This window comes from Eumetopias jubatus, unplaced genomic scaffold, assembly GCF_037043125.1.
Source record: "Eumetopias jubatus isolate StellerSeaLion01/CBP00866 unplaced genomic scaffold, mEumJub1_p1.0 scaffold_4, whole genome shotgun sequence".
NCBI classification, from domain to species: Eukaryota; Metazoa; Chordata; class Mammalia; order Carnivora; family Otariidae; genus Eumetopias; species Eumetopias jubatus.
Window position 1 is genome coordinate 154,444,913 of NW_028274810.1, and position 25,083 is coordinate 154,469,995.

At 35.9% G+C, this 25,083-nt stretch overlaps 1 protein-coding gene across 1 annotated transcript in view; it reads left to right on the forward strand.

The window, feature by feature from the left end:
* Nucleotides 1-25,083, forward strand: part of MMP16 (matrix metallopeptidase 16) — a 269,059-nt gene that overhangs the window by 118,056 nt on the left and 125,920 nt on the right. Inside the window, exon 2 of the mRNA XM_028112264.2 lies at nucleotides 18,932-19,080. Coding sequence (XP_027968065.1) covers nucleotides 18,932-19,080 — 149 coding nt within the window. The remainder of the gene's footprint in view (nucleotides 1-18,931; nucleotides 19,081-25,083) is intronic.

A 25,083-nucleotide genomic window follows, 5' to 3' on the forward strand; every position in this document is an offset into this window, starting at 1 on the left:
TTCCTATCTGTTCAGTCATGAAACTTGTCTCCAACTTGCTTATTTTTCATTCATTGAATGAGTCCAGATGAATTCTGCCCACTTATGCTAAGCTCTCTTCTTCAAGTGTTTGAAAGATTTCTGACTAAAGATTATCACACTGTAGATAGGCAGATGAATCAAGAGTAGTAACAGGGAGATCATTACCCTTATAGGAGATCATTACCACTTTTCAGTTTTAGAAGTTTGAAGCCTAATCTAAGGCTAAGAGTGGAGAAATGAAGATGAGTCTGAGATGTATTCACTGTGCAGTCAGTCAGATATGTACAAGAGAGACGAGAAAGAGAATGTGTTGAAGGTAACTTGCAGATTTGGAATTTGGTTGCTTGACAGTATCATTTACCTATATAAATTACAACTTAAGGGCTGGACCACATTTTGCCTACGCTGGGAACCAAATGAGCAGTGATAAAGCCTCAGTTTTAAACATGGTGCCTGTGAGGTGCCTGTGGAAACATCTAGATGTAGATGTTTGGCAGAAAATGTGATATGCAGTTTGGCAGCTCTGAAGAGGCCTCATCTGGAATTACACTTGGAGGAGTCATCAATATTTATGTATTGATTAAAGACATTATTTAAAAAAAAATTTTTTTATTAGAGAGACAGTGGGGAAGGAGCAGAGGAAGAGGGAAAGAGAGAATCTTAATCAGGCTTTATGCCCAGCACAGAGCCTGACATGGGTCTCAATCTCACAGCCCCAAGATCATGACCTGAGCTGAAATCAAGAGTTGGATGCTTAACTACCGAGCCACCCAGGCACCCCGAGGCTTTATTATTGTTGTTGTTGTTGTTATTAGCAGCCTCCAAATATTGAAAAACCACAATGTGCCTGGTGCTTGGTAGAATCAGAGTTCAGTAAGTTGCTTCCTTAGGAGAACATGAGTTCTCTACATGTAGAAAAATTGGAATACGTAGATTATTCTCAAACTTTTGGAATATCATTTGGGAGTGAGGAGAGAGTGGGAAGGAAGAGACATCAGCAAATAGAAAGAGAATAATCTGATTTCTTTCCAACTTGATATATGTTGTTAACTATTCTAAGTGATGACTGTTTTTCTTTGGTCTGTAATTACAAAATTAATATATAGCCTCAAGTACACAGTCATGAAGCTTGTGAGAAAAACAGCAGTTAGGATTAGGAGTAGAAAACAAAAATGTGCTCCTTCTAAAGCGATCTTGTGACTGTTATAATTGATCTTATAATTGGTCATTTTTTTGTCTTTACTCTGAGTTTTAGGGAATTCAGGGAGTTAGGTGAATGGCATCTATACCGGATATTAGAGTAGACATAATAATCTATATTAATTTTGCCACTGGCACATTATCTTATTGTCTACTCTTTTCCCCTTAAATGTCAGTGTTATCTCTTTTAATCCTATTGAATATATTTTTCTGTGAACAACATCATATATTGAATGGGGTAGAATATTTTTGAAATAAATCTAAATGTAATCATGTAATTCTGTTTCACGGAGCAGTTTTCCTTATTCCCCAACAATTCGAAATTGCAGGGTTGACCCATTTCACATTTTAATTTGCTGTATTTATCAGGTCAAAATAACATGTTAAACACAAATGAGTAATGTATAAGAATCAGTGTGGAAGATTTTAACATAATGTTTACTGGACTAGTAGTCTAATGATATTGCTACAGAAATACAGAACTCATTATGTTTAATCAGTGCAAGTGCAGTCCCTGAAATCTATTTAAATTGCATTGTTTAGGCAATCTTTGAATATTATGTGGGATATCATCTGTTATACATAGAAAGGACTGCTTTTAACCAGACTTTGCCTCTGAGTTTTCATTTATTTAATAGGTCTTTTAAAAGCATAATAATAGAATAGTTAAATAGTAAAAGTAAAAGTTACCTGGAATCTTCTGTTTCAACCCTTTACCCACAAATTCCATTCATAAGAGTTAAACATCCTTAATGATTTCTTGTGTAAACAGGTAGAAGTTTTCTGTGCACATGCAAGCATAACATATAGGTATGTGTGTACATGTGTCTACATATGGGTCCATCTGATTCTTCTTTATGAGTATATAATAATCAAATATAATCATTTGCTCATTCATTCAGTATTTATTGAGTACCTACTCCATGCCAGGAACTGTTCTGTCTGTAGTTTAGTAAGGCACACATAGTCCCTGCCCTCATGAAACCCAGAGTCCAGAAGGTGGGAGACAAAATAAATATCTATTTTGGAAATTACTCTAGAGGAATTAAATAGTTATTTAAATATAAAATAATAGGAGAGGTCTGTTTATTTAGGATGAGTTGTCAAGGCTGCTATCTGAGGAGGTACCATTTGAGCTGAGACCTGGAATATTGAAAGGAAGAAATGAGACACCAAGAGAAGGTCATAGTTTCTTCCTCACACTATTATATAGAATCTCCGTGAAATATTATAGCACAATTCATTTATCCATTCCATTCTCTGGTTAGGTTTCCTTTTAATTTTTGTTTTGTTCTGTTTTGTTTTGCACACAAGTCTCTGGTGCACATGTGTAAGAATTTCTCTAAGGAGGGGAGCCTGGGTGGCTCAGTCCTTAAGCATCTGCCTTCAGCTCAGGTCACAGTCCCAGGGTCCTAGGATCTAGCCCAGCATCGGGCTCCCTGCTCTGCAGGAAGCCTGCTTCTCCCTCTCCCACTGTGTCTCTCTCTGTCAAATAAATAAAAATCTTTAAAAAAAAAAAATTTCTCTAAGGAATATACCCTACAAATTTGTTTAGAGTATTTACATCTACTTTAATACATTCCAAATTGTTTCCCGACATACTGTATAAATTTACATTCCCATCAGCATTGCGGAAGAGGGCCTCTTGCTCTACAGCTTTGCCAGGGCTTTGTAATGCGAAGTTTGGGGGGGGGGTGTTTTGTTAAGTTTTATCGGTCTTGATGGATGTGACCTGAAATAATCCTCTGTCAACTTCCATGACACTGCCGATTCTTTCCCTATTTCTCTGGTGTCTCCATTGTGTCTTTTTTTGGCCTCTTTTCTTTGCCACCCCTTAACTGTTGGTGTTTCATTTTTCTACTTTGTGTTCTCTCTCCTTTACTTCTTACCTTCCTCTCTCTGTCCCACTATTGTCCTCAAATAGCACAGTCCTTATGATTTTGTCAGTCCTGCTATATGACTGTTTACATCACCAGGAAACATAAGATGACAAAGATGTAGTTTATCTGCCTTGTTACCAGAGAGAAGCCAAATAAAGGTGAGGGAAGGCAAGCTCAGCTGATGCATATAAATCATGCTTGAACCCGTAGGATAACTAAGCCATGGATTTGTAGAATTAAGCAAAGGTAGCAATTCGTATAGATAAAATAAGTGCAGTTAGGGACATATTCTCAGAAGAAAAGAGGAAAAACTAACATTGATGCCTGTGCCAGACTTATCTTGTTAATATAAATTACAAGACATGACAGGAGACTGAGCGGAATCCAGGAAGTAGAAAACAGGATTCATGGTAGAGAGAGGATACAGCTCAAAGTACTGGAACCTCAGAGGATAAGATCCCAGAGAGGCTCATGAGATGCTCATCAGCAATGGTATGTGCTAGCAGAGGAACAGGTTTTTTTTGTTTTGTGGTTTCTTCCCAGGGGGTGTAGAGATCAGAGATATTTTGTCAGGAATGTAACAAATCTGTTACCTAAAATTGTCATATATTCTTCAGATATTTTGGAAATATAATTATGTTATATAACTAATTGTAACGTATACAAGTGTATATTTTTGATTCACTATTGCTGAACTATTTGGTGCCATACTCTATGGTAAGTACTCTTGTAGGGATATTTTATTGAATCCTCAATACAATCCTTAGGTAGTGATATTATCTCCATTTCACAGATGTACAAACTGAGACTTACAAAGGCCCTGTGTTTTGCTCAAGACCGTAACTTGTGGGTATGTGATCCAGGCTTGAGCCTGTATCCTCTGGACTCAGCGGCTGTGCCCATATCCACCTTAGAACATTACCTGTCACATGATGATTTAAGTGCTCAGTGAGCTGCCTGCACACGAAATACTAGAGAGAGAGATAAGAAAATATAAAGACTTCAAGGAAGACTGGGACTTGATTGGTCAAGCCATATTGGTGTGTGCAGGATAATGATGGTATGGAACTGGTAGGAACATAAGCAAACCCTGGGAAACACATTCCATGGCCCATAAATCAGTTTGAGTAATATTCATATACATGTTTTTTTTTTAATTTTATTTATTTATTTGACAGAGAGAGACCAGCGAGAGAGGGAACACAAGCAGGGGGAGTGGGAGAGGGAGAAGCAGGCTCCCCGCGGAGTAGGGAGCCCCATGTGGGGCTCAGTCCCAGGACCCCAGGATCATGACCTGAGCCGAAGGCAGACGCTTAACGACTGAGCCACCCAGGCGCCCCAGTATACATGTTTTTAAAGAGGGTTGAGTTTGCAGAAGTAGATACATTATGAGCTTTTGGAGTTTATTAAATATAAGAAAAGAGTTTTAAACCAGTTCAGGAAGTAAATGATAGCAATCATAGTGTCTTGAGCAGGAAAGTTAAAAAAAGGAAATGATATTTTAGGCTAATTAATCTTTCAGTACTAAGTAGGGTAGATCAAAATGGAAAGAATATGGAGCCAGGGAAATGAATTAGGCAATTAGGCAAGTGTTGCAATATTCAAGTACAAGTAAAGGAGAGCCTACTCTAAGGAAGTGACCTTGGAGATGGAAAGAGGACAGAGGAGCCTTTTTATAAACTAAGGAGATTTAAATGCCTTGAAATGCTTTTTGAGGTATGTTTAAGTTCTATCACCATCACCCCAAAGCTCTACCCTCAGAGTTTTGGGTGACCTATCCAGGTGCACCTTTGGTGCCCATATAAGCTTCCATCAGAATGTTTCCTTGTTTCTTTGACAGCTTGACTATGAACTCCTTAATGGCAAACACGTTGAAGTTTCTTTGTATCCTAGTGCCTAGCATTCAAAACCCCCCAAAAAACAGTATGCACATAAGTGGTATAACAATAGTAATAGTAGTAACAACAACTGCAACATACTTTATAGCTTGCAAAGTTGTATCTACCTCTCAAATGTATCCTGAAATCATCTACTTATCCATCTTCCCAGCTACTGCCAGCATTGCATTTACTTCCTAACTGCCCCTACTTTATTCATATTTTCTCCAATTAATTACCCACACAGTAGCCAGAATGACACTTTCCTAACCCAAACATGATCATATCACTTAGAGGTTTAAAACCCTTTTCTGCTTCCTATATCACACTCACACATATTAAATGCTATAAGTTATTGCATGACTTGATCGTGTAACTCTTTCCTAGACTCATTCCCTCTTAGCCAAAGTGGCTTTCTTTCAGTTCCTTGAAAATGCAAAGCTCTTTCATGCTTAGTCCACTTATCTATTACTGTGAAACAATTAGGCCCAAAGCTGAGTGGGTTAAAACAACAACAGCATTCATTTTATTCACAAATCTGTAGTTTGGGCAAGGCTCAGCAAGGGTAGCTTGTTTCTCTAAGTGCTACTCATAGGCTGGGAGCTAGAATCATGTGAATGCATATTAGTCCCTTGTCTCAGTTAGTTGATGCCAGCTCACTGGAGGGACTTCACATGAGAATGTCAGAGGGAATCTTCATGTGGCCTCTGTATGTGGCCTGGCTTCCTTACAATTTGGATGCTGGGTTCCCAGGGTGATTTTCCCAAGAGAGAGGCAGCAGAAGACTTTTCTAACATAGCCTTAAAAGTTGGGCAGCATCTCGTCCTTCCATCATACTCTGCTAATCAAAAGCAAGTAATAAAAGTAGCCCATAACCAAGGGGAGGGGAAATTAGACTCCTCCTTTTGATAGGACAAGTGTCAAAGAATTTGTACACATGTTTTAAAACCACCACCCATGCTTCTGGGCATATATGCCTGCCCATCTCTGCCTTAGTATGAGCTTCTCTCTTTTTTCTCCTTTGCTTTTTCTTATATTTGGAGTTTCAGTTCAACTCTCAGTTCATGTGTCTTCTTATCCTCTAAATCTAAATTAGATCCTTCATTTAGATTTCACAACACTCTGTTCTGTTTAAAGCGCTTATTACAATCTGAAATGACATATTTATTTGGAGATCGCTTATTTCCTGTTGGTCTTCCAAGCCATCAGTCTGAACGCTCCAGTAGACCAAGGGCTACTTTTGTATTGTTCAGTGTGGTGATCTTGAGGCCTAGCCAAGAACTTATACATAATAAGATTTTAGTAAATATTTCAGTAAAAATTAGTGCACCGTGGAAGAGTTGGGTTTTTTTATTCATTTTTTTTAAATTCCTTCCTCTTTAGAAGAATCTGGAATACTTCTTATCCTTGAGAAACTTTAATTTCCACTCATTAATCCTAAAGCATATATTATTTTTAAAACACAGGTATCTTATTTTGGGCGAAAAAAAAAACCCTTCTAATTATAATTGTTAAAAAGCATTTATTCTCCAAATACTTTAATTATAATAGATGTTAAACTCTTTCAACCTTAATACTATGTTATTCCCTTAAAAAAAATTTTCACATTTCCAAGAAATATACACCTTCTGGGGCAAAGGATGCTTTCACAATTTTGAAGCACAAGATTGTCCCTGGAGATAAAAAGCTTGATTGGTGAGTACTGGCAGTTGGAATACATGTGTTTTTGTTGTTGTCTTTATTTTTTTAAGATTTATTTATTTTTTTATTTAAGAGAGAGAGTGCACGCACTCGCAGTATTTGGGGAAGGGGCAGAGGGAGAAAATCTTCAAGCAGACTCCCCACTGAGTGTGGAACCCAAAGAAGGACTCTGTCTCACAACCCATGAGATCATAGCCTGAACCAAAACCAAGAGTCCGATGCTTAGCCGACTGCGCCACCCAGGTGCCCCTTGTTGTTGTTTTTAAATATTCTTCCGTATTCACTCTGTCTTCTGGAGTTCTGTCAGGACAATTATTAATTGTCCTTCCCTACTTCAAAATTAAGTGCAAAGTTTAGTGCTTCCAAAATCTCAGTATAATAATTAATTGGTAAAATCAAACCTCTTTTCTTACCATATGGTGGAAATCAGAAAGAGATTTGCCTTTAGAGGACTATGCTGTTTCGAAAGAAATGAAAGTTTCACTTTTAGAGACTAAGAATACTTTTCAGCCTTTTGAGAGCTCCTTTTCCTCCCTCTTTGCTAGTTGCTAGGGTTCTGTTGGACAGATAAGTAATAATGTCATTCAATTTATGTTTTTTTTTTCAGCAACATGTCCCAACTACCCACGGATGAGATTCAGCTATGTGAAATAAGACAGCTGATTTCTGACCTAGAATGACCTGTTTGGGCCACCCTTAATCTTACATCATAAAGGCTAGTTTATCAAGGACTCACTCTTTTTGGCTTCCTGGCAATTGTTAAGAACAAGAGCCATTCTAGATTCACACTCCTATGAGACTCATATCCCTGGATATCACCTACTTGCTCTGTAACCCTGAGCAAGTTGATTAACCCTTCTCAGCCTGTTTCCTCATCTGTAAAATGAAGATAATAATACCAACCTCACAGGTTTGTTGTGATAAAATTATATGAGCCAGTATATTAAGGAGATTAACACAGCACCTGACTTAATAAATGTAAGCTCTTGGTGTGTTGTTTACACTGAATATCAGTACTTCCTGAAAGCAATTTTAAAGCTGTAAAAACAGTTCCACGTTGATTTTTATCTCCAGATGTGGGGATGAAAGTTGAATCTCAAAAGGCAAAGATGAAAACTGCTAAGTGCTTTTCTAACATTGACCCAAACTGTCGCTCATACTTTACCTTGCTCTGTATTTCCTAGAATTATTCCAAGCTGCCTGGAAGTTACTAACCTTTGCTATGGATGCGATGAACTGAGATTTATTGTTCACATTTGGAGCCTAGTTGTATATGTGGGGGGGGGAGGTGAATAATTGGGTAGTTAAACCAACCCAGTGGGTTCTCTATTTATCTAGCCCTTGTAATTCCATTACTCCAGCTCAGAAAATTGTTCTAGGTGTTGTGCCTATCATGTTGAAAGAGATATATAAAGATAAAGAACAAACACATAAGTCAACAGAGCTACCATATAACAGTCATGATAAGTGTGGTGAGGGACTTAAACAGGATGCTCCCTGGTGTTTGTGGTAGTGGTAAAGTGGAAACAGGGAAGGTTTCTTTGAAGAAGTCTAATTTGACCTAAATTTTAAAGGATGGAGAGAAATGTATTTTTGTATTTCATACATGGGAAAGGTAAATGCAGTACCCCAAGGCAGGAAAGAATTTAGCTGGTTCTTGGCGGGGGGAGGATAAAAAAAGACCATATGCCTGGAATTACTATGAAAAGAAGTTAAAGATTCAACAGTGACTGTGCATGGACTTGTCGGCCACAGTAAGGAATCTAAATTTTACATTAAGTCACTGGGAAACTGCTGAAGGGTTATAATCAAGTGAATGATATTCCCTGATCTACATTTAAAAAGATATAGCACTTATTAAAAAAAAAAAAAAGAAGAAAAGCAAAGAACAGAAGATAACAGGTGTTGGTGAGGAAGAAAAGAAATTGGACACCCTTGTGCATTACTTGTGGGAATGTAAAATGGTGAAGCCCCTGGAAAACAGTAAGGCAGTCCCTCAAAAAGTTATATGTAGATTTACCATAAAATGCAGCAATTCCACTTCTAAATACATACCCCCCAAAACTGAAAGCAGGGATCTGAAAAGATATTTGTAGACCAGTGTTTATAACAGCATTCTTTATAATATCCAAAAAGATGGAAGCAGCTAAAATTTTGACGGATCAATGGGTAAACAAAAAGGTGTATATACATACAATGTCCTATTATTCAGCTTTAAAAATGTTACATAGTACAAGTTGTAACGTGGATGAACCTTGAGAACATCCTAGATGAAATAAATCAGATGCAAAAGGACAAATACTGCATGATTCCACTTACCTGAGTTACCTACAGTAGTCAAATTCATAGAAAGTAGAATAGTGGTTACCAAAGACTGGGAGAAGAGGTTAAAGGGGGAGTTATTGTTTAATGCATATAGAATTTCAGTTTGGAATGATGAAAAATTCTGGAGATGGATAGTGGTGATGGATACGTAACAATGTAAATGTGTCTAATGCCACTGAATTGTTAAGTTGAAAATGGTTAAAATGGTAAATTTGGGGTTGTGTTTTTATCAAAAAAATTTAAAAAAAGACAACTCGTTGGATGAGAGCGAGGTAGCAATATGAAAGCAGAGACCAGTTGGGGAATCTTGTAATTTTTGGTGATAAAATGATGGTGTCCTAGACAAAGCGGTGTCAGCAGAAATAAGGCTTGCTTTCAAGGTAAAGTTGGAGCTAAGGAGTGATGATGGATTAGATGTGAATGATGAGGAAAAGGCAGGATTAAGGGTAATTCTGTATTTGGGGTTTAAACATCAGTGTGATAGCAGTCCTGGCATTAGGGCAAGGTCAGGGTTAGAGGGTTAAATTGGTCTGTCATCAGCAAAGAGATGGTATTTGAGGGATTAATTTTAGAAGAGATAACCAAGGAAAGTGTAGATACAGTTGACCAGCAGTATCAAAGCTACAATAAGAAAGTGCCATGAAAGAGTGAAGAAGGGGTAAGTCTCTGGCAAAGAGCGTTTCAGTGTTTTTTTGTGTTTTTTTTTTTTTAAACTGTAAAACTGAAGTGGCCATACATGAAATAGTCGAGCATGGAAATAAGAATATTAATTGGGTGGGGCAGTTTGGACCATGCGAGCCTGTTTTGCATTGGCAATTAGAGAAGCCCTTAGAGGTAGGAGTGAGTGTTACACCCAGAACATAGGCAACCACGGTAAGATATACTTTCATGATATAAAATGGGATGGTTTGTTTGCATAAAAACTGAACACTGTCAGTTACTGTAGATGTATTTTCAGATGGTCTGCCTTCTTGTTTTGAAATGTGAATAGGTCTCCTAGGATTTCCCAGGATAGAGACAGGCAGCTGGGTGTCTCCCATGTCTAAGAGGCAGCCTAGAATAACAGAGAGAGCCAAGCGTGGGTATCTGTCAGATCTATGTTTGAATACTGATCATTCCTCTTATAGTGGTCATCCTTGGGCAAGTTATTTAATCGTTCTGGGGTGTATTCTTTCATTTTGAAAACAGAGATAATAGTGCTTAACTCAACAGACGTGTTATAAGGGATAAAGACAATGCATGTAAATTGGTACATAGTGGGCAATAAAGGAAGGGTTGCTGTTCTTATGGACATCTGTTGGGAGTGGGACTCAAATTTCAGTGTGACCAAAGAATTCCATGGAGCAAAGTAACAAAGGCATATTTTGAGGCTAAATCATGAATGGCTTGGAAATCATCCTAAGAAATTTATTCTATAGGACTTGAGTAGCTTCAATAGTGTATGACTGAAAGGAAGAGCTTGGGAATTGTCACAGTCAGAATGTAATATATAGATATTGATAACTGTCTTCTCATCCCTTAGGGAGAGTAAGTATATCACATTGGAGAGAATTTAAGGAAGTAGCTTCATTTTTAAAAATAGAGTACTTTCTATCAGATCAGTGATCCTCCACACTTTTGATAGCATATCTCCATCAATCAATTTTTTTAACATTTACCCTCTCTTATTTATAATTCTATTCATGAACAGATGTACTAAACATGGTATATATTATGAAACATACTCAAAATAGAAATATTAAGATGAGCTAAGGATGTCATAAAATTTTAAAAAATATTTTTTGTTTTACTTATTAATTGTATTTATATTGTTTTGCTCCTATTAGGACTATCATTAATTATCATCCTGGAGAATTCTGACTACAGTATAATACTGATTTAACACTTGGAAAAACAGCAATTTCAAGACCCATGTAAAATTACCATGGCCAAAAAAGACATCTCAACACCTCACAAGGAAACATACATGAAACTGAAAAAGTTTCATTACATCATTAGCTGATTGCAACTCATGAACCTCGTTTTATAATCCTACCCATCAATTATGCAAAACTTTTTTGGTAAAATTCAGACAGTAAATTTCCATATTCCATGATGTCTATCAGTTGTCCCTGAAAACTAATCAGGTGTTGCATTTTCATATTTTTAACAAATGGGCTTAAAATCCCACTAAAATTATTCTTTTTTAGCAGGCTATCTTATAGGTAGAAAATTCTGTTGCTGGAATTTTATTTTATTTTATTTTTTAAACATTTTTATTTATTTGAGAGAGAGAGCACAAGCACGGGGGCAGGGGGAGAGGGTGGTGGGAAGGGGACAGAGCAGAGGGAGAGGAAGAAGCAGACTCCCCACAAGTAGGCAGCCCAATGTGGGGCTCTATCCCTGAGCCAAAGGCATACACTTAACCAACTGAGCAACTCCGGCACCCCCTCAAATTTTATTTTTATTTTTTCTATATTTATTTATTTTTTAGAAAGAGAGCACCCTGGCGGGGAATGGGGGAGGGCAAAGGAAGAGGGGGAGAGAGAGTATTAAGCAGGCTCCACACCCAGCTCAGAACCTGACACATAGGGTTCGAGCTCATGGCCCTGTGGTCATGACCTGAGGCAAAATCAAGAGTTAGATGCTTAATGGACTGAGCCACCCAGGCGCCCCTGTTGCTCGAATTTTAAAGTAGGAAATTGAGAGTTTTTTGTTTTTTAAGAGAGAGTTTTAATAGGTGAAGTATTTATATCTTTTTGAGTACAAAGTCTTGTGATAATGGAAACATTTCTAAACACACATTTTTAACATACTCTCTACATGGCACATCTTTCTTTCAAAAGTAGTTTCTTTCTCCTACATTACTAAAACATCACTTTTACCTTGAGACAGATTACTTTCAAAGTAGCTGTTGAGTAGCGTACTATTATTTGCAGCCAGTTCCCTTTACAGAAAAAGGCAACACTGTTGTCTTTTTGTAAAAGAAATGCATAGCTTATTCAAGTTTGACAACTCTTTAAAGTACATTTTCATAAGATAACCAAGAAACATATATATATGGTACAAAATATGTTTTTGGCCATTCCCCATCATATCACAAAGTATTATAGAATTTCTACTTTTAAGATGATATAACCCACAAATTCATTTAATCTGTCACAGAAAAATAGTGGTGTTATAATGTGCTAGAATCAAGCTAACTGTTGCAGGTGATTCTGTAAACCCCTCCACACTGTGGAACTCTACCTCCTTCCTCCAGACACCTGCTGGAATGTAGGTGACAAATAAATGTCTGTCCACGTGAGGGCTCCAGTATCAATCTGAACATTAAATAAAAGTGAAGTTGATTTCCTCTTATTTTGTAGATAGGTGTATTCATGCATGAATGTGTGGATGCATGCATTACATAAAATGCTGTGGCATTTTGAGCCTACATCTCAATGGGATATTTTATACTCCTACTTGAAGACCCTGAGATTAATCTCCTTATCATTTTTTGGTGTGTTGGTGAGATTGAATCTGCCCCTAGAAAATAAGGGCGAGTTGAGTTGATCATCCACCTGACTCAGGCTAAAGGACATGCCTTTTAGAAAATTCACAGGATGCGTTGCCCAGCACTTCATTCACTACTGTAAGGAAGCACAGATTTGAGGAGATTTTTACTCTATTTAGCTTTGCGAGGTGATTTTGATAAAAAGTAGAATCATGTTAATAATTAATATAAGTAGTTACTATTTGGGTAATTATTTCTGTCCACCTGAGAAACTGGGGATAGTGAGATGACATAATGCCCTGCTATTGTTCATTGTTGGTTGAGTTTTGTCTTTTTGAGTTTTTTTGGTCTTGTTTTGTCAGTGTGTATGTGCGTGGACACTATATATTCATCTTTAAAAATGTAAAACATACTTAGGAAAAACCATAAGGAAACCAATATAGCATACTACTCAAACTTTCCAGTACAATGACTAGCATGTGATAGAATCCCAATTAAAAACAACTGTTTTTTTAATTTGGTGGGGGGTTTTGTTTTTATTTGTTTGATCACTGGAGCTCAGCCATTACTATTTGAGGGGATTTCCTCTCATAGCTATGGAATACCAACTGCAGTTCACTTGAATGCAGAATGGAAAAATCTCTCCCTAGCCTTTATATCATAAGTTTTTAGTTTCTATCATAAATTAGAGAATTTCATGTTAAGGTGAAAAATATGGTCATCATGATCATTATAATTTTTACTAATGATCCAGCTATTTTTCCATCTCCTTGTCCAAAAGGCAGTTGTCTCTTGATTGCTAAGATGTTCAATGGTGTAACTTTTGGTCCTCCCACTGTTTGATTTCCATTTTAAGAAGCCATTTAAATCGACAGTAAAATTCTAAAGGAATTGAATTCTATATGTGCAATTTCATACACTGATTCATTCATGGTACGGATGGGATGGTGATTTAGAACCCATTTAGATTTTTGAATGAACAGAAAGGCTAATTTCTGCCTCATTAACTTATCCTATGAATTTTCAATTTGACCAATTCTGAATGACTACTCCCACATCAATTTAGTTTTTTGGTTAATAGGTAGTTATAATTCATATTTATAGCCACTTTTCAGACTAGAAAATTTAGCCCCTAAATTCTGCCCTTCTTTGTAACTATGAAATATATGCTATTTCAGGGGAAAATGTCCTTTAACCTTTGCTAACTCTGTGGGTAATACACAAAATAGGGGAGGGACACTTTTTAGTTGTTAATTTTAGTTAATAACAGAATTTTAACATTTAGAAGTCTCACTGAAAAATGGAAAATAATTTTATAATATTGAAAACTATTAAAAATGCTTTCCTTTATCAAGAAAGTCAGTTAATTATATCAGATTATATGTTAATCATTACATACTTAAATTTTTTTGTTAATAAATATGTTAAAATTTAATATGAATTCACTAATTTTAAAAATGACATCCCAAAATAATAAAAAAATATATAATTGTGTAAATTGAAGTGATTGTTACTAAAATACCATAAAATACTATAAAGTAAATACTATAAATAAAACTGTTACCTTTGCCCTTTTCCTTCTATATTGAGTGCTGTAATTTGGATCATATGATCACGGGGCCCATGGACTTTGCATTTGACCATACCACACATGAGTTGCAATGAGCTTTACCTGAAATCACTTGCTCAGTCACAAATAGACATGATATCTGACATATATTCTAAAATATATCCCTACCTGCCTTAATAAATTCATTAGTTTAATTATTTAAATTCTTCTTGGAAAAATATCTAAGCATCCTTTCAAGATGTTCTCTCTATATGTTGGGTCCTGCCAGTGATGGAATTTTAATCTGGTTCTTGCGTTTGTGTTTCACCTGAGTAAATGAATAGGAGTATCTTAATGTTATATTAAGGCATTGATAAACTTACTAGCTTTAACAACTGGAGGAAAATTTACTTCTCTAGATTTTAGTACTGGCCTGAGAGACTAAATAAAAATATATATTCTAAAAATCCTCTGTTTATATTTGTTATTAGTCATGAGAACTGCTAATGTCTCCTTTTTGTTGTTGATAACCATCTTTCAGGATACCACACTGATATACGGGTGTGGGTAGCTGAGTCAATTAATACAGGTTTTTCCAATATGGTTACATGAAATATTAGTGACAAAGATATTCTTTATTAAGGGATTTACTAAAACTTTGCATGCATGCTACTCTTATTTATACTACAGTCTGGTAAAGGCAATATCTATTGGCACAGAATTTAATATTTAAATGTCTACCTTTTATTGCTTGGTAAGTCCTCTTACTCTGCAGAGACCAGCACTCTTCCGGTTGTTCCTCCATTTGAATAATCACTAAGGGCAGGAAATTGGTTTTGTCTCCAAGATAGCAAGATAATTTGACTATGTTAGTAACACAGGGAAGGTAATTCAAGGTTAGACTTTGTTGCTGCATTTGAGGTTCTGTGGTTGCTTGTCCTCATGATAATGACACGGACGAATTCCCAGACAGTAAAAGGAATCAAGTTTTGCCTCCAAAGAAACTTGTTTCTTGATAGTTTTCCAGTGCTCTCAAATGCGTGTGTCTATCCAGTAAGCAAAAGAAGGCAAAACAAAGAAAACAAAATAAAAATAAGCTGTCTTTCCTCACAACTCTGATTCTTTACATCTTACCTGCATTTCAGTCTTGCCCCATTCCAAGGACATCAGGAACAATTTCAAGAACTCTGAGCAATTAGTAAGCATAAAATAATAATATGATTGAGCAAAAAATGTGCTGGTGGCTTTATGTGTTCTCAGTCCTCACATCAAACCTGCAAATTCAACATTTTCCCCAAATGCATACATGAGGAAATTATTCCTTAACTACCCATTATATGCCTTTGAGAGCACTGAAGAAAATATTAAGAGACAAGCAATCTCAGAAGGCAAACTTATTTCCTGTCATCCAGGAAATTTAAACATTAAACATTAAACATTAAAAACAATGTTTAAAACAGGGATATATTTCAAATAACAATGTACGAGGATGAAGTCTGTGGTATAGTCTTTAAGGGGATAAGGTGTACCTTCAAATATTACTTTGTATATTTAATTTTCTATCAAATAAGATATTAAAGGTTGTAATTTAATAGAAAAGAGAAATGTTTTCTATGTCACTTCTGTCATATTTCAATTTTTTTAAAGATTTTATTTATTCATTTGACAGAGAGAGAGAGAGAGAGTGCAGCAGCAGAGGGAGAGGGAGAAGCAGACTCCCCGCTGAGCAGGGAGCCCCAATTGGGACTCGATCCCGGGACTCTGGGACCATGACCCCCGGGACCATGACCCGAGCTGAAGGCAGACGCTTAACTGACTGAGTCACCCAGGCGCCCTCATATTTGAATTTTTAAAATTTCCTTTCGTTACTCTAGATTGATAAGGTGCTAAGGCTACCCACCATGCTCTATTTATATAACACAAGGGTTTTTGTTCTATATACATAGAATAAGGTGACTTATAACAGAGTTTCCTATACCTCTATGATGATTATGGACCAGTGTTTGAATCTGATATACACTTTTTATACCTGATCGTCATTCAATGGTGACTTAAGAGTCAGTGTTTACAAAGCTCTCTGGATTTTGGCCATAGTGGTTTTCTACCGTTGATGCTGAGTGTCCTGTCCACCTTGTATTTGGTCAGTTTTACATCACCATGGTGATCAACTTAGTCTCCTCTAAGGAGCGTTAGCATCTTACGTAGGGCTATTTGGTACAGATTTCTTTTCTCTATCATACCAAAAATGATCAGACTCTCAGAATTCTGTGGTGTCAACAGCTTAAACTAAGTAGTTAGTGTAAGACAAAAACAAACTCAAGAGACTATACTCTCTCGGTGTTTAAGATTATTTAAGCAAGTATTTGTTTATCCCTGCAGTTTTTGAGTATTGGATGTAAAGATACACTGTGGATCAAATTAATACTTCAGGTTTTGTTTTTTATATTCATGTAGAGTATGATTGTCCACAGCAGTTTTAATAAGAAATGTTATTGATGGCTTGCTGGTTTCATACTCTTAACATGACACTGATATGCTTGATTTTCCACTGTTTTGTGGAAAGATGCATTGCAAGTTTCCACTGAGAATTACTTTTGGTCAATTCTTGATGATATCAAAGATTTCTTAATTAACAAATAACAATGATACTAAGAATGGTAAACTCAAGGTGACCCATAATCTCAATGACAGTTATCAACAAAAAACAAACTTTGACCATAAAATGGTAGGTCCCTGAGATTTTCTGATATTTTTCAATTAAAAAGAATTATTCACCTCTCAATCATTTAGAAAAAATTGACTTTCATGATAAATGGCATAATATAAAAGAGACCTTGAAGAAAAATCACAATTTATTTTTTCTCCTTTAAATTACAATTTATTTTTTTATTATTCCAACTCATTTGTTTGAAAGGGTAACGCATAAATCAATATATATTTTTATAACATGCTATTTTTTTCATTATCCATTTAAAATTTATATATTTTATAGTCTTTCTATTTGTATAGTTTTCTCTTTGCTGTCACCATAAACGATGTGGTTGCCAGTAGCTTAGCACCCATGAGTAACCTAGCAACAAGTCAGCTCTCTAACAAGTAAGAAATAAATGCAAACAAAGTGTTATGGGAAAAAGTTCAATTTCAGAATATTAGTGCATGTATACTGTTAAATATCAAGATGAAATCTTCTAATTTGGGGGAAATTGCATTACAATGTAGGTATTGAATTTTCTAGTAAATAATACATTGGCAGTAAAATCTTGTCTCCTTCATTCAGAAAACAAATGGAATCTATTTCAGACTGCAGCACTGTTGACTAGGTAACTCTGAATATATGTGTCTTCCCTGGAAGCCTATTCATTACAGATTAGATGAGAGGAGTGTCTTGGCATGTTTTCACCAAGTGGTAGATGAATTTACTAGATGGAGTTTCAAAAGTAAACCTTCCTGACAGTGAGGTATTGTTGATCTCTTAAACAGTTTTAGAATAAATGTTTTATTTTATTTTCAAAGGGTTGTGCTTAGAGTTCTAAACTTTTGGGGGCATCATTTTCTTGGAAGTACTACAAATGAATCCACCCTGTTTTTTCACACATCAAGACTTTGGTATATTTAATATTAGTCTCTTTTGGTGAAATTTAATTTATGTCATTACTGTTTGTTTTCACTGAGAAAATAGCTCTCCTCTTTTTTAGTGGTCAGGTCATAGCGAAAGTATATCAGGTATTGGGGAAAAGCTGTAGCTTCATAGGATCATCATTTGTATGATGAATAGACCCAGGTGGCGAGGGAAAGACATACTGGTGAATACCTTCCACTAAATAGCACAGCTTCTATTCTGTGTGACAGGCAGAATTACTTGGCCTTTCTAAATTTGACAGGCAGTTCACTGCACTTCAAGAAATCTTAGTGTCCCATGGAAGATTGAGGTAAGGGACAGAAGGAAGGGATATGAGCTGAACATATGACTGTGCATTTAAAATGAATGCATAGAATTGTAGAACTGGAAAGCATCTGCTTTCTGGTGAAATTTTTTTTTCCCCAAATACCCTGAGTTTTAGGTTACTTTAAAATTCTGACCTTAAATGACTGAATTGTTGCTATAATCACGACTGGGATGTGAGCTCAACTCTGACATCTTTCTCTCACTATCCACACAGGATCTCCCTTCTCTGGGGAAGAGGAGAATAAAAATCATGAGATCCTTAAAGAGAGACCCAAACATACTTAACAAGATAGTCTGATTTCATCTATATATGAGAATTTTGGTCACTTACATTATTTGGATTGAAGTACGTCACCTTAAATAAATGAAAGACTATTCTTTACATGAGAAACACTCACCTACCCTTGAAGACATCTAACCACAATTGAATAGATTAATCCATGAAATTTATACTCAAAATGTCATGACAGAATAATATGGTCTATATTGTTGATGCTACTCATGATGGCTACAGCCCTTGGTTAGTTGTTCAGGAAAGTGACATTTTAGATGTGGTATATGCACGTTAACTACCCCTTCCCGCATAGATGTCTCATTGGGGTTATTGTTGAAACGGTATCATCCCTTATTTTGGGAAGTTGAGTTCCTAAAGGGCAGGGGTCATATCTTATTTGTTAGCCAGTATTGAGCATAGTTCCTTACAAACAATAAGCTTGGAACCCATGACTAACCTTTTTCTTTTCAGTTAGTGTTTGTAGGTGTGCTAGAAAGATCCACAACGATCACCAAAATTATATTAAACTACAGAATATATGTTAAAAAGAGATAAAACACTTAAATAATATAGGCCCTTGTAGAGGAAATAAAGTTTAAAGATACACTATGGACATAACTTAGTTACTGTAAAGTTATTGTTCAATTTTGAGGTTGATCTAAAAGGAACTGTCCTTATTGCAGGTTTGGTTACAAAAGTACGGCTACCTTCCACCAACTGACCCCAGAATGTCGGTGCTGCGCTCCGCGGAGACCATGCAGGCCGCCTTAGCTGCCATGCAGCAGTTCTACGGCATTAACATGACAGGAAAAGTGGACAGAAACACAATTGAGTAAGTAATGGCATCCGCTCTCTTTCCTCTTGTGGTCTTTGAGCCAAACTTAGTAGTCTGAAAAAGTTTAAGTGAACTCCGCCAACCACAAGTGGAGCAATTTGTCTCCTGTCCCTTTTCTTTGGAATTTAACCTGTTTCAACCCTACTCCGCTAGGATGTCCGGTTTGTCAAGTCAAATTTACTCACTTGATTTTAGCGGCACTTTTTCAAAACGGGCAGGAGAAAGAACAATGAGAGTCAGAGTAAATGTATGGTTGAAGCTATTTTAGGAAGAGCTATGTCAGCGATGTGTTGGAGCTGGCTTGTTCTGCTGCTGCGGACATGTTGGGCACATCTCTTCCCTGTTAAGTGACATGATATCAGTAGCTTCAAATTGGCCAGAGTAGAAATATTGACACTAAGGAAAATGGGAAACAATACAAATCAGGGCTCTTTTTGGGGTGGAAGGGTATTAGAGAGTCAGTTAACAGTTTATTAGCCACCTATTTGTGGTAATTTTCTACATGAGTTAAATCAAGGAGAGGTTCCTGCAAGTCTCTCTTTTCAATTTTTCATTAGCAAATGGTTTGTTTTGACTCTTTAATAATATTTGTGATTTTATGGATCGATTCATCAATCATTTGTTCATTTATTTAGTCAACCAGTAACTCATTACTGGGCATTGCATCTGTGAAAGAGGCATAAAACAGATCAGAAGACAGAGTCTCTTCTTCAGAGGAACTTCAAGTTAACTGTGTAGCTAGACATAATCACGAGTTATTTTACCACAGGTACACTGTAAATTCTGTAACATTATGAAACAGCATTATTGTTTTTGGACAGCAAAGGAGGAAGTGATTAATTCTGTCGGTGCATGGAAGAATCATCTGTGTTTATTGAGTCCTTGATACTCACAAAGTAAATCTACTTCATCATTTAATATGACCATCATACATCAACTCTCCACAGTAGGGAAGACAAGGATATATTTTTCTCTCTACACTTTCAAATAAAGAAACTAAAAGTCGAAGGCTAAGTGAAGTCCAGAGTAGTTGCAGAATCCAGACCTTTTGATGTTTAGTCAGAGAATTTTCTACTATACCATGTTGTGAACCTCAAGAAATGACACAATTATTTTTCTTTTTAAATCTTAAATACCTGAAATTACTTGACTCAGGTATATATAATTTTTACATATTAAACTAACTTACTATATAATTTAAAAATTATATTTTGCCTTCTAATACTTACAGCATGGCATTAGTTGTATGTTCCTATTTTGTCAAGACAGTACGAGTACATAATAAAAGGCTTGAAGATTAAACATCAAAGCAGTTTTAAAAAATAAATATAATTACCTCTCCTAGCATTTTTAAGAAATACGTAAATATTAACTTTGGTATACCATTTTGGAAAATAGAACCAAGAATTAATATAATGCATTTTGCAAGAATGAGAAACTTGTTATTAATATTGGGAATAGGACTTGGATATTTTGACTCTGCTGCCCTCTATTCATTGCAGTTCTCTGTTAATAGTGTCCTAAATAAATACAGCTTTAAATTAATTTTAATTACAATTATAAATTAATTTTAAAGATAGCTTGTTAAGTTAATAAGCAAACCCAACAAGTCCTATATTTTGTTGTTGTGTATAGTACAGAATTCCATTTAAATCATACTTTCAATCCCAACATTTTACAAAGTGCTCTGAACAGCTTTTATGCTCCCTAATGCAGAGCTGTTATCTTCTGATTGACTTTCTTGGACCATATGACACAGTTTTTAAAAATACAATAAATTGAGAGCTTGGAAAACAAATTCCTTTGAATCTGCTTATTACCAGATACTAAATTCAGAAAGCAGAGTTCTATAGAAGGTGGCATCTGTGTTTCCTCTCCATTTTGAGAGCTCCTGCTGGTCATTGGAAGGACTCAAGATGGATAGGTTTGATTTCCTAAGATTTCCTAAGATAGCTGGAAAAAGGTCTTTGTCAGAAGATGATGGAAGAGGAATGTGTGCAGGATTTATTTAGGCCGCTTATGTGGGAAGGGTCTGAACAGTTTTTAGTTGTTCTCTGGCAGGACAATGTCAAATGCAGAGGTGCAGAAAAAGACCCCGTGTCCTTTTCTGCCACACAGTGGCTCAGATTCCAGACCAGGAGAAATGATGGTGTCAGTGTGTAGGAGTTAAAGTGGCATTTCTGTGAATTATAGCATTGTAGAGAAAAGATCAACTGTATAGGCAACCTTTAATTTAAAACCAACCAGTGTTTTGATCTGTTTTCTTTAACCAAACTTTGTTCTAATTCAGTTTTTTTTCTTTTTTCTTTCCTTTCTTCTTCTTTTTTTTTAATTGGAAATGCATCTTTATCTTTACATACATTATTATTCTTAGATGAGCCCATCAAAGCCCGGTTAAACCCTCATCATCGGCCCATCCTAGATTGCCCTGCTTCTTCTCTCCCTATGGCATCCACGTTGTCACTCAGACTAGAAACCCTGTGCCTTCACTGGCCTCCTGTCTGGTTTTTTCCACTGATGTATCCCCAGTCTTGGGGTGGTATTGTGCAGGGTACTCAGCTCAAATAGTGTCCTATTTTTGGAAGTATAATCCCCATAATCATGCTACTTAAGCAATTGTCTGTGCTTTTGTAATCTCAAATGAATGTGTCGTAACAATCCATGCTGAAGTTGTACTCTATTATTTTACACAGTCAAATTATAAAGTATGAATTTTTATCTAAACCTTATCACATAAAATATGGGCTACAATTATAGACCTAAAATTACTCCTCAGTATTAAAATAATGTCTTAAGATTCATTTTCATATGCTATAAACTTTTATCTAATTGTAGGCTCTTGTCAAGATCAGTTGGGTTTTTAAATTAAATAATTATGTCCTCTTTTGTCAGACAGACATTTGATGCATTCAGTCTGTAATTCTTGGGTAATTAAAAGTAATGATGCCGTTGTGGTGATCCCTATATTATGTTGAAGAAATTAACCACTTTCCAGCAACAAATTTAGGTATTACCTTAAATGGCTTATTATATTGCTTTCATATCAGTTAGCACTGGTGTTGGAGAGACAGTAATGAATACTTATCCCCCTACCCTAAAACGAGCTCATTATCATATGTTGCAATGGTTCTTCAAAATTATGGGTTGCTTAGCTAATTTTTATAAGCAAGCTTACTTGAATTCCTTAATAAGTGAAGCAATTTATGTTATGCATGAAAAAGGATTATTTTAGCATGGAGGGAAAAAGATAGCAAGGCAATAATGAAAATGAGTCTAATGTGTTTTTACAGTATTAATGGTAGGTATTTTAAAATGTTAATTCATCTTTTATGTGTACACATTATCATGCATTGAAGCATGCTTGATGAGATATCATTTTTAAGGTGATCTTTCTTTTTTATCTCCTTCCATATATGTGTGTATGTATCCATATATACACACATATACATGTATACACACATGAATATGCAAATATACACATATATTCATACATATGTAGGATGATCTGAGTATTCTACTTAATTTACTTAATTTATCTTAATTAAAATTAAGACTGAATGTGTAGCTTTTTTCAAATAATTATTATGAAACCACAGTGGTATTTGAATTCTCCTAATTTGAGAATTGAAATATTTATTTAGCTATATCAAGAACAATAAGCTTTGGGGCTTAATTTTCAAAAGGTTTCATGATTTTCAGTCGTTTGTCTAATTATCAAGTAAAGACTCTCTTTCAATCTAGGTATAAAAGATAAGTTCATCAGTAATTAAATTTCTTTTTCTTTATTTCTAATTATAGCAATGGGACTGAAACACTATAACATTATAGGATGGATCAATCCTTATTTTGGTAACTACGGAAGGGTGGTTGATAGCTAAATCAGCCTCATTCCCCTTCTGGAAGGTGAAAGGTGAAAGCTTAAATGAGAGCTGACACTAACTGAGCTTTTTCTTCACATTGCAGATCATGGAGGTTTATTACATCTATTCTCTGTGATTAGGTTTTCAAGTACACTAACTGCAGTTTCAGCTTTGTGAATAACCTGTGTCCATGCAGGTAGTTCATGATTTGATCGAAAAAAGAAACTCTGGACCAGAGTGAGCTGTCAACCTAATGTCAACATTTTGAGCCCTGAGTTAATTCACTTTTAGAAAATCTTCTTCATGACTCTTGCACTTGGCTCTATGAGTACAAACAAAACCTAAGGATTTTTAAAGTCATAAAAATTAGCATTTTTAAAACTTTGTAAAATGATCACTATAAATAGTAGATATTACTCTTACCTTCCATTAGAACATGGAAAAGTCTGGAGGATAGAAACCTGTTAATTATGCAGATGAACATTTTCTTACATTACATAGATATAATTTGTGAGTTATTTTTTTTTCTTGTGGTAAAGGTAGGCATATGTACCCAGAGCCACTGTGTGGTACCACTCCAACTCCAGGGGACACCATTCCGATGTTACACATTTTATTGAAATGCTGTCTTCCTTCAGCCCCACTACTGGGGCACCAGGTGTGTAGACTCAACCTGAAGGCATCCTTTACAGTCATGCAATGAGAGGCCTGATATGTTTGACTCGAATACCCAACTCTTTAAAAAAAAAAGTTACCGAAACCAACAGACACTGTTTCATATATAGTGGCTCTAATTACTGCAAATTTGTTTAGAAGTTTGTGGCTGCTTTATTCACATAAAACAGAGGATTGTGTCTCTGGTGCTATCTGTATTATGAAAACAACAGGCTATCCCTGTTTTAAATAACAAGGGATGTTAACACATAGGTCAAGGTGATCTGAAACATGTTAATATCAGTATGTTGCTGTTGTTGCAGCTTCTACTACGAGTCCAGCCGCTTCCTGATGTTTGTAAAATAATAATTATTATAAATTAATAACCATAGCAGGTGCTATTTGCCAGGCACTGTTCTAAGTGTTTCACATGACTTAACTAATTTAATCCTCACATTAATTCAATAATATTTTCACTTCTACATTGTAGATGAGGAAACCGAGAAATAGAAAGAAACAATAGTCAGACCAATGTCCCAGGGCTGGAGAGTTGGTGGAGGTGGGGTTGGAGCCCTAGCAGTCTGGCTCTAGGATCCCTGCTCCTAACTTTTACAATGTCACTCCTGTCAAGAACACTGATTTCAGATGTTTTTCCTTTCTAAGTTCAGTTAATTTAAGGAAACCATGAATGCTCTGCCCAACTAATCTGAAAATGCCATGGGTTCTAAACAATTAAATCAATACTGAATATCAGTATTGCATTTATGCAAACAGAGGGGGTGTCGTGATTTACACCTTGAAAGTACAAAATGACTTTCTTGTAGCTCCCTCCCACCGCCAATGCCAGTCCCACGTCTTTGTTTGCTTTGGAATGTCAACTTACAATTCTTAGCAAACGAGTCAGGAATGAAGCACATGTATATGAACTGCTGTGTATTGACACACAGAAGAAGTATGTTTTAGCAATGGAACTTTCACAAAAGAAGCACTGCTTGAAAATAGCCCGCACACATGCACACACACACATTCTCTTCAACCCATGTTTCTTTCAGGTGATACAGTTGTTACTTGAGGTGAGACAATCAATCAATTCTACTTGTACATGGAGAGTTTTGCACTCTCGTGTACAAGTATATATGGGTTTTATCAAATTCATATATTAATGCAACTAATATTTGGTGTATGATAACTAGAAATAAATCCCAGGGTCAGACTCTACCTGAATAACAATATTAACATGCCAACTTTACCTTTAGTATTAGACATTTAATTCATTGATGAGTCCTGTTAAACACTAATCATTATTTTTATCCACCAAGAACTTTAAAAACTGTAGTAGAAAGAACCTGACTCCTTATGAAATTAAAGAATGATTTAAATGTTTCGAGTCACATAAAAGGCCCAAAGGCCAATTTAGCTCAGATACCATGTGTCATACATATTTAGTGGCATGATGTGCTCCTATCATATTTTGGGGATTTTGCAT